Consider the following 11,537-nt stretch of genomic DNA (forward strand, 5'->3'; position numbering starts at 1 on the left):
CTGGAAGAGAAAATGCTGGAGCAGGAAACTAAAGATGTACAATGAATGTGATAGAGATAACATCAAGAATCAAAGAAAGTAAAGAATTATTGATAAGCATTTATATTTGGTATTGTTAAGAGTAACTCTGACGAGGAATATCAATAAAGAAAAAATGGAGTACTAACAGATTGTAAGATAGAAGTGAATCTAATACCAAATGAATCTTACGTCCTGATCGAAACTTACGTCTTCACTATTACCTCAGCTTTGCAACGACTATATAGGTTTATGTTAATGCAATATACAGTTTATACTATCACTTAAATGATAATTACATGTAACCATCCATATAACTTAAAAATAAGACAGATTGACGATTTCAACATATTAAAGTACGTTGATAGGGTAAAAGTATTTTCAATTGGCAGTTATACTGTATAACATTAAAATTCATACGAGTTTAAGTTTTGTAGTATTATGACAATGCATAAAAACTTTTACATCAGGTTAAACAACATGTATAAGTATAACAGTTATTTACACAATTACTACTATAATTTAAACCCTCATACTTAAGTTATTAGGACAATTCTCATCATCTTCATTATGGATCATTCACTTTCTTCAGTACAAGCCATTCGGATATATATTCTCAGAACTTGATTCCGCGTCCAGTTTAAGCAAAGAATCATATGACTAGCTTTGATATAATTTCCTCTTACAAAAACTGCTATAAATACTCTAATAACATGGACCAAAGGAAATCTAAGCAAAAGTAAAAAGAAGGCAAAAATGTACGTGAATTGTAGTTCATACTTAAATAGGGACGATGATGATGACAGTGCTTCTGATGAATTTCCAAAAATATTGAGTCGTAACCCTAATCAATTACGTGCTACTTCAGTTTTCAATCCTCGTCGTCCTGTTGTAGATTATTCTGAAAGTGAAGATGAAGGACAGGCTCAGTGGTCTAACCATAACAAGCCACCTCATTCCACGAATGATATTTCATCACTTTTAAGAATGATGATGATGCTCAACCTCAGACAAGGTGCTGGTGCTGGTGCTGGTCGTACTTCCCAACTGATTCTTAGCCAGAATCGTCGTCCTATTGTGGATTATTCAGATACTGATGAGGAAGAGATATCAGCTCACTACAGGCAGATAAAACACTTTAGCCATCCACATTCCTTGAACAAGTACGACGTTGAACGAGACAACGAAATTAACTGCAAAGTCTGCGGGCTGCAAATTCTTGGCTCGGCTTATGGTTGTCAACGTTGTCAATTTTACCTACATGTTTCGTGCTTCGATCTGCCCCAAAAGATTCAGCACGATTCTCATCCTGCTCATCCTTTAACGCTTCGAAATCTTTCCTACTACAAGAACTGTGGAAAATCTTGTGATGCTTGTTGTGAAGATATACGACGAAGTTTTCTATACTGTTGTGATCCTTGCAATTTTGATCTTCATGTTACTTGTGCTACCTTATATAGCATTGCGAGGAGAAATGATTCACCAAAGGATACTCTTCGACTTTACTACTCGTTTCCTGTCAGTGACAACAATCAAATGCATTGGATTGCGCGATGCAATGTTTGTAACAAGAAGGTGTCTAAGGAAGGTTGGTTATATTATAGCAAGGATACTGGCTATATTGCACATATTAAGTGTGCTAAAGGTGCTAAAGTTGGGGTTTCTTGGATTAAAGAGAGACTTAATATGCTTAAAGTTAAGTAGAAGAAATTAAGTATGTGAGATGATATATATATCTGCTTGATCAAGTGCTTGAAAATATATAATGTAGGGATTATGCATGTCGTTAAAATAAGGTATCTTGCACTGGCAGATATGAAATAAGTCCAGGATTGTACTCTATCTAGTAGAATTGGTGGCCGTGTGATGAGGCATAGGTTGTCTTCAATATTAGCCACCATATATTTGTATGTCGACGATCTTAACTCGTCGGCTATATATGATTAATAAATGAGCTGTGTGTTTATTAGACAAGTGTGTTTTCTGTTTTTTGCCTATTTTTTTACTTCTCTCAAAGGGGATGAACTTATCTAGGGTGTAAATGGTTCGGGTTGGTTCGGATTTTCTAATTACCAAACCAAATTAATTGTATCGGATTATTAAATCTAAATACCAAATCAAACCAATAAAAGTTGGGTTTTTTAATCTTGGATTTTCGGGATTTTTTTTCATAAAGTCTTCATAGCACAAAACTTAAAATTTATGCTCCAAATATTTCTTTAATCCTAGTAAGACAGAACTATATATATAAGGTATTTTTCAATAAAATAGTATAAATATGATATGAGTCATGGCATTGTACTAAAATATTCAACAATAAAGATAATAAAATCGCATAAAATAAATATTATTAATAAGTCATAATGAAAACAAACATAATTTAAAATTATGACTAATAAGTACTATTATTTACATAACTAACCACTAAAAGAAAAATAAGTTATACATTTTATCTAAACTATGAAAAAACTAAAAAATAGATACCCATCACTATTTTCAATCATAGTATAATTGAATTGAATGTCTTCTATTAGCATTAGTATTGATTTAATTTTTATTTAGGATTTATTTGAGGTACTAACATTTATGGACTATAAAACTTATTGGAGCATCCAAAAATTATAAGCCAAAACTTGAAATAATACGTTAAAAGATAAAACTATGAAAAAGGTTAAGAAATATTTATAAACTACACTACCATAAATATTTTTATGTATTAAATATATTTAAAACTTCTATACATATAATGTCGGGTTAGGTTGGTTTCGGTTTGACTTTTTTTAGTTAAAACCAAATCAAACCAAATATGGTCGTTATTTTTTCCAACACCAAACCATAATCGGGTTTTTTTCTCGGTTTGATTCGGATTATCGAGTTGGTGCGGTTTGTCGGTTTCATTTGTACACCCCGATTTTGTTCTGTTGTAATTAACAAAGATTATTATTCTATGTGCACCAGAAATTTACACTTTTAGAAGACAGATAATATGGACGAGGTGCTCAATATCTGAATGAGCGATTTTAAAGATAACTAGTATCTATGTTGAAGAGCTCTAGCTATGGTGGAAATAATAGAGTAGATAGAGAGGAGTGAAATAGAGGAGAAGAACCATTACTCCAATATATCTGAAAATATAAAAATGTACAACTGTCTTTTAACAGTGTAAGTACTCCTACTTATAGAGATTAACCACTAACTACCTTGCTACTCCACTAAGTAGTTATAACTAACTAACTACTAGCTAACTGTACACTTAAACACATGGGACCCACAGTTCTCAACCCCCCCCCCAAGCTGAGGAATGAAATACATTCTTCATTCCCAGCTTGCTTAGTAAGTAGTTATGTTGTGGTTTGCATAGTGCCTTTGTTAATAAGTCTGCAACTTGCTCTGTTGTCCTAGCATGTTGTGTTTGAATTAGTCCCTGCACAAGTTTCTCCCTTACAGAGTGACAATCAATGTCTATAATGTCTATATGTTTAGCTCTCTCGTGAAAGATTGGATGCGCAACAATTTGGATGGCTGCTTTGCTGTCATAGTGTAATAGCACAGGTAGTTTGACATCCACTCCTAGTTCTCTGAATAGTCCAACTAGCCCTACAATTTCAGCTATTGTGGCTGCCATACTTCTAAATTCTACCTCAGTTGAGCTCGTGGACATTGTCCATTGTTTTTTTTAATTTCCAGGAGACCAGTGCACCACCAAACTTTACCACATATCCAGTAACTGATCTTCTAGACTCCACACATGCTCCCCAATTAGAATCACAGTAAGCTACAAGATTTTTTCAACGACCAGTAGGCATAAAGAGTCCAAGTCCTGGTGTGGACTTAATGTACCTTACTACTCTTCTTGCAGCATCCATGTGAGAAACTTTAGGTGCATGCATATATTTGTCACAACCCGAAATTCTCACCTTCAAGATCGTGATGGCGCCTAACATTTTACTTGCTAGGTGTTGATTTTGTTGGTAAAATAATATATTGTATTTTAATATTATTTATTCATTGTTATAGGTTATTAATGACAAGCTTGATAAAGTTTTAGAATTCATTCGAAATTTTAATGAAGGAAGTAAATAGAAATACCATCATGGCTTGTTGAATGATGAAGATGAAAGGAATGAATTAAGAGATTGTTCCAGGTTTTCAAAGGAAATACGTGACAAAAGTAATGAACATGGAAATAGTGAACGTAATGAACCGAGAGATGATATTGATGGAGAGAGATATTCTAATAGAGATGATAATAATATTATTTTAGGTGATGCTGGTGGAGAGAAATATTCTAATAGAGATTCTGCTCATTTGTCGGGTGACAAACATGATGAACAAGAGGAAGATGTTGATTTACACAAACATGATGAATAGTGCAATAAGGTATTTGAGCAGAAATGAACTTCTATTTCAATGCCAGCAATCATGGATATTGAGTCAGTCCGCGGAGGACCAAATAAAGAAGCTGCTCATGAAGGTCGAGCACATTTTAGTTCAATGCCATTAGCCATGGATATTGATTCAGTTCATGGAGCCCAAAATAAAGAAGTTACTGATGAAGTTGCAGCATCTGGTGGAAATTTAGTAAAAGGTCCTTGTGATGAAGCAAGAGCAGACTGTAATCCAGTTGAACCAGTTCTCACAGCTGGTACATATGTTGATTCTATCATGGATAAAATAACTGATGGGACATATCCACTTTTTACACCACAGTGTAGTCAAGATGTTTTTCAATACAACGCACCTGCATCCTCAATGCCATCAGTCATGGATATTAATTCAGTTCATGGAGGACGAAATAAAGAAGGTCGTGATGAAGGTGCATGTCATGACCCAAAGTCCAACTAGTCGTGATGGCACCTAACCTAACCCGTTAGGTAATTCAATTACCAACTATCCAATCCCAATAATAATAATTAAAGCAATTTAAGTAAATAAAGGTCTTAATCTTATACAATCTTCAAGAACTAGTAGTACAAATCATGAGCTTCTAAGAATAGAGTTTACAAAGCGGAAATAAAATAAATACATAATCTGTTTGAATAGTACATAAACAGAGCTTTTATAAATCTAAGGCTACCATGAACAAGAGGCAACTACAACAGGAACGCATGTACATCTTCAAATTTCGCAACCATCGAGCACAACAATAACAACCAACATCAGCACGCAATGTGCAGAAGTGTAGTATCAGTACAACCGACCCCATGTACTGAGTAAGTAACAAATCTAGCCTTAGGTTGAAAGTAGTGACGAGCTTCTACCAAGGTCGGGTCCAAACCAATAGTCCACAACAGTCCATAACAACTTAAGACAAATAATACCAGAAGTAACTCGGAGATAAAATGCTCAGCTAAATCATGATTTCAAAATTAGTTCTTCCTTTCAAGTACATCAGTGAAAAACCCAAATTATTTACTGAAGTATCCAAAAATATGAATAAGTTTGAAAACAATAATTTTTCCCAAAAATCCTTTCAATAATAAATGAGATGTTTCATTTTTCTTCCAGATAACCCGTGTAAAAACAAATGCATCACTATGCCCATCTGTCAAAATATGTGAGAAAATCATCAATGATGTGATGCTACACAACATGAGAAAAAAATACATCTCTATGCCTGTATATCATGTGTGCACGCCAATGCGATGCAACTCAGTCACAATCACTCGTATAATGCCCCTCGGGCATACCTCACAATCACTCGTAAACAACCCCTCGGGCATACCTCACCATCTCTCATGCCTCCCAGTCACTCAGCACTCGGCACTAGCACTCAGTAGGTACCTGCGCTCACTGGGGGTGTGCACAGACTCTGGAGGGGATCCTTCAGCCCAAGCGCTATAATCTGCATGGACAACTCACGTGCGGCACGGACAACTCACTTGTTTTAATAATATCTGGATCCGCACGGACAACTCACTTGCTGCACGGACAACTCACGTGCTATAATAATATCTGGATCCACACAGACAACTCACCTGCTATAATAATATCTGGATCCGCAGGGACAACTCACGTGCTGCACGGACAACTCACGTGCTATCATAATATATGGATCCACACGGATAACTCACGTGCTATAATAAGCCAATCTAGCACGCCGCCCGATCCCATAATTATCCTCACAATCAGGACCTCGGCCTCACTCAGTCATCAATCTCTCCAGTCTCTCGGGCTCACAATGTCATGAAAATCAGCCCAAAATGATGATATGGTGTATCAATAAATAATAACAGAGACTGAGATATGATATGTAATGACATGAATATGACTGAGTATAAATTTTTAATTTAAAACAAATAATTCACAGCAATATGACCTCTGTGGGGCCCAAAATACTGGCACATAGCCTCAACATAATTTTTAGTATGCTTTTCAGCTCAATTTCTTTAACACATAAAACCGCATGGAAAATGCCAAGATTATTTAACTATAAAATTCCACAAAAATAAATATGTCACAATTTCTATGGTGTACGCCCACGCCCGTCACCTAGCATGTGCGTCACCTCCCAACAATTCACGTAATACATATATTCAAGGTTCATACCCTCAACTCCAAGATTAGAAGAGTTACTTACCTCGAACAAGCCAAATTCAATGCCGAGCAAGCTAAACAATGCTCTAGAAATTCTATTCTGCGCTTATCAACTTCCGAACGGCTCGAATCTAGTAAAAATTAATTTGATTTAGTCCACACAATTTATAGGAATTAATTCCATAACAAAATACTAATACTTTTCCCCAAAATCCGAAATTACAAAAATCACATATGGGGCCCACGTCTCGAAATCCGACGAAACTCATAAAATACGATAACACATCCAATTAAAAGTTCAACCATACTAACTTCACTCAATTCCGACTCCTAATCGGTATTCAAACTCAAGAAATTCGTTTTGTGACATTATAGAAATTTCCCTCCACATCTCTTGAAGATTCGATAATCTTACACCAAAAATGAAGATTAATTCATGAAATATAATCACAAGGGAGTCAAGAACACTTACCCCAAGTTGTGTGGAAAACTTCCTCTCGAAAATCGCTCAAACCGAACTCCAAAATCTAAAAATGGGTGAAAATTGCGAAACCCCAAATTTAAGCTTCTGCCCCAGCGATTTCCGTATCTACGGACAAGAGGTCGCACTTGCGACGCTCGCTTCTACGGACAATTAAGCACGCCTGCGGACACAACCGACCCTCTAAAATCTCGCATCTGCGGCGCCCTTCTCGCATCTGCGGGTGCGCAAATGCGCATTATCCTTCGCAGATGCGGCCTCACAGATGCAGGCAAATTCTCGCACCTGCGAGCACTGCCCAATTCCACTCTTGGTCACTTCTGTGACTAATTTCGCACACGTACGACTTTGCACCTGTGATCAAAAGTTTCGCAGGTGTGACCACACCAGTAAGCAGTAGTTCCAGCATTTCCTTACGTCCAAATTTCATCCGTTAACCATCCGAAACTCACCTGAGGTCCCCGGGACCTCAACCAAATATACCAACAAGTCCCATAACATAATACAGACCTACTCGAGGCCTCAAATCACACCTAATAACATCGAAATGACGAATTACACCTAAATTCAAAATCAACGAACTTTGAACTTTCAAATTCAACATCTTATGCCGAAACACATCAAATAAATCCGGAATGACTTCAAATTTTGCACACAAGTCACATTTCACATTACAGACCTATTCCAATTTCCAGAATCGGATTCCGACCCCGATATAAAAAAGTCAACCCCTGGTCAAACTTTCAAAAATTCAACTTTCGACATTTCAAGCCTAATTCCACTACGGAACTTCAAATAATTTTTCGGATACGCTTCTAAGTCCAAAATCACTATACGGAGCTATTGGAATCATCAAAACTCCATTCCGGGGTCGTTTACACATAATTCGACATTCGGTCACTATTTTAACTTAAGCTTTAAACCTTGGAACTAAGTGTTCCAATTCATTCCAAAACCTCACTGGACCTGAACCAATTACCCGGCCATTCACACAACAATTATAAAGTACAATTTGAGCAGTAAATGGGGAAGCGGGGTTGTAATACTCAAAACGACCGGCTGGGTCGTTACATTCTCCCCTACTTAAACATACGTTTGTCCTCGAACGTGCCAAGAGTTGTTTCCAAGCCATCGAATCACTATTCCATCTTACCACACACGTACCCGGGGGTGAACCCACGTCACCCAATTCCATATAAGCTTGACAACACAATACAACCGAAATCATTTATTTAACTTTAGCCCATAAACCTTGGAATTTAATTTCCAACCTTTAGAATTTCTTTCAAGACACGAATCTTACATTTATACACTGTATGAGTTTGAACAAGCTGTATCAAGCCATAACCATAACCACAGACATAATCACCTAACATATTACACAACTCGCATGCTCGTAGCACCATTCCTGATCACAGTGACTACTCCAAAACCAACCAAATACTAGTATTAAACCCATATCGAACCAAACCTCCCACCAAAACCTTCGTGCACTGTTGATAATAAAAGAAACAAGCGAAATTTCATGACCACTTACCAGATCAACAAGTCATAGAGCTCTTTTGCCCCAACCAGAACCATAATTGCTTTCTGAGCCGGCTTTCAATATTATACTCCCTAATATACCGAAATCAAACCTGATAGTACCATTCTAGGCCCAATGACCTTATTTTACTAAACACAACTATTCCACAGACATGCCGCACCAATATAACTCAGAGCCATAACCCATGCCATCCGTGCACCAATACATAACAATTCAAATGTACTCAGCCATGAAAAATGACTCAAATGAGAAAACTGCCCCGCCAGAATAACAAGTACCGCCACAACAAAATGCTGAAAATTCATCATACACCGTAGAACCATCACCCGATTATAACACAAGGTTCATACCTTAACATAACTCCACTGCAATGCGTGACCCCATCCAAATGCTGGTCCATATTATCTACCTCGAGTCACCCTGCTCAAGAATCAATTACGACGGAGAGGCAAATGACAAAAATGACACACAAAACCTGAAAGAACATAACCATTACGCAATCGATCATGCAATACCCAAACACTCATCACGCTCAAATTCCGCTATAAAGCTCAAATAGAACCGCACCATCTGTGCACATAACCAATGAATCACAACTTCTCATAGCATAAAAGAGTAACTCACAGATCATTTCATAACACGAATAAGTTCAACATCAACCGAATGACACTTCCCTCAACAATAGTAGTATGGAGCCAACCATTCCGGCTCGGTGTAGAATACACATCTTAATTGGGCCTACCAATAGACCCCCAAATCAACTCTGGTCACCCACAATTAGACAAATAACCATATAAAAGTTCACAATGACTAAATCATAATACATACTATCATCTGGCTAGCTTTGGCCACGATTTCACTGTCCACCGCCATGAAACAATCTGCTCCTGACAACTCCCAGTCTCCAAATCCATAGAACACGCGAACCACCATTTCTGGTCCCATCTCCACTGCCAGAATATTTAATACATCTCTCATACACGATCATCCCACGAGGAATATTTCTCCTGTTCTTTCGTGCCACATAGCAACGTCTTAAAATCAGCAGTTGATCAACCAGGAAAATGCCGCAATACCTATGAAATATCCATAATTCAAAACATAGTGCACCTTCTGGAATGTACACTCTACTAACGCAATACCAAATAGTTATAACATTCATCTAAACATTGAAAACTGTTCATGCCCTCTAAGAATTTATGACCTCCATTTCAAAGCTAAACCATGACCTTGCACACGCCAACCTTAATCCCACGCAACACACCGCATCTATCATGCCATCATTTGAAAAATACGAGAACCTCATAATCATTCTGAGTCACCAATAAAATACATATCCGATCATCCAGAAGCCTTCCATTTGATTCCATCTGGTAGAAAATCACAATACTCAACGTGCTCCTCAGGCCGGTAGGAAAATACCAATCTCAAACCGTGGTAGAAATCCTCGAGAATGCTTTGGAATCCATTTTCACATAATCAAGCCATCAGAGTTAAATCTCTCTAGATCAACCAAGCCACGCAGGTCACCAAGCCCAGGTGTATTGCCACAAAGCACATGTAGAAAACCCCCACATTATAAGCACCCAAAGAACCGATCATATCCATTACCATACTGATCCAACCTACCACCAAGCTGTCTTATTTCTCCGACCCCCTTCTAAATTTGTCTTCAAATTGACACTTCTCCTTGATACAACACCACGATCTTTAACCACAACTCACCCTACGAACCCTAGCATAGAACCACAATGCCCTACGGCCCTTAAGCAACTGTATTCTTCTTAAGCACCTTCAAAAATACCACAACGGTAACCCTCACTCTGAGAATACCTCATGTGAATTTGAAATTGTTTTTCTTACTTTCCTTATACTAAAATGTAGAATCCATAGTCATACATAATTTTCGTAAGTCCAGGTACCATCAAATGCAAATCTCAGGTTTTATCCATACACAAGTCCGGAGAAATTGTCAATTGCTATATATAAACCTCGAACCTATTGGAACTTTCTCGAGAGTCTCCCCTTTGTTCAAATCAAAATTACACCGCCCAAATGGGCCAAAAGACACGTGCCCCATTAGCACAACAACACCCAAAGAAGTAACTCTACTTTAACACCACCTATCAAATTCATACTCGAGATTGTACGTCACATCAAATCAAAAATTGAGCACCCAATGGTTTTTCCTTTACATTTCAAGGAAACATTTCTCGTCATGTTCAAATCTTCTTAACACATCCCACGGTCACATCATACCCATCACACCACCATTCCACCGCTCATCGAGCCATAAATTCCACTGTAGAGTCATTACCGGACATATGAGTTCAATTGTACAAGTTACAACTGAAGCTACCGAGCTCAAGCTACGATCTAACCATGGCCTCAAGTCCTCCAGACTGGCTCATCACCAAAACACATAATACATATCTCGAACCTCATTCATATAATCACAAGCCAACGATGCATAGCTGATACCGAGCTCTCATGTGCGCATACAAATATGTGGAAGGAATTTAAAGAGTTATGTCTCAAGCTGAATCAATCCCGCATGATAAGGAAAGAAAGATGGGAAGTATATATCCTAAATGCCCTGTAGCCTCTCGAAGATAAGTATGAACGTCATCATACTAATTCGCAAGACTCTACTAGACACTTGCTCATGACTTGTAGAACCTATGAACCTAGAGCTCTGATACCACCTGTCACGACCCAAAATCCAACTAGTCGTGATGACACCTAACCCAATCCGTTAGGTAAGCCAATTACCAAATATCCAATCTCAATAATAATTATTAAAGAAATTGAAGTAAATAAAGGTCTTAATCTTATACAATCCCCAAGAACTGGAAGTACAAATCATGAGCTTCTAAGAATAGAGTTTATAAAGCGGAAATGAAATAAATACATAGTTTGTTTGAATAGTACATAAACAGAGCATTTATAAATCTA

At 37.5% G+C, this 11,537-nt stretch overlaps 1 protein-coding gene across 1 annotated transcript; it reads left to right on the forward strand.

The window, feature by feature from the left end:
- The first annotated feature begins 724 nt into the window (after window positions 1-724).
- LOC107767295 (protein VACUOLELESS GAMETOPHYTES) lies at window positions 725-1,987 on the forward strand. The gene has a single exon (XM_016586242.2). The coding sequence runs from the start codon at window positions 775-777 to the stop codon at window positions 1,720-1,722; it is 948 nt and encodes a 315-aa protein (XP_016441728.1). The 5' UTR covers window positions 725-774; the 3' UTR covers window positions 1,723-1,987.
- Window positions 1,988-11,537: the final 9,550 nt, after the last annotated feature.

The sequence above is a fragment of the Nicotiana tabacum genome, chromosome 22 (genome assembly GCF_000715075.1).
Source record: "Nicotiana tabacum cultivar K326 chromosome 22, ASM71507v2, whole genome shotgun sequence".
In the NCBI taxonomy this organism is placed as follows: domain Eukaryota; kingdom Viridiplantae; phylum Streptophyta; class Magnoliopsida; order Solanales; family Solanaceae; genus Nicotiana; species Nicotiana tabacum.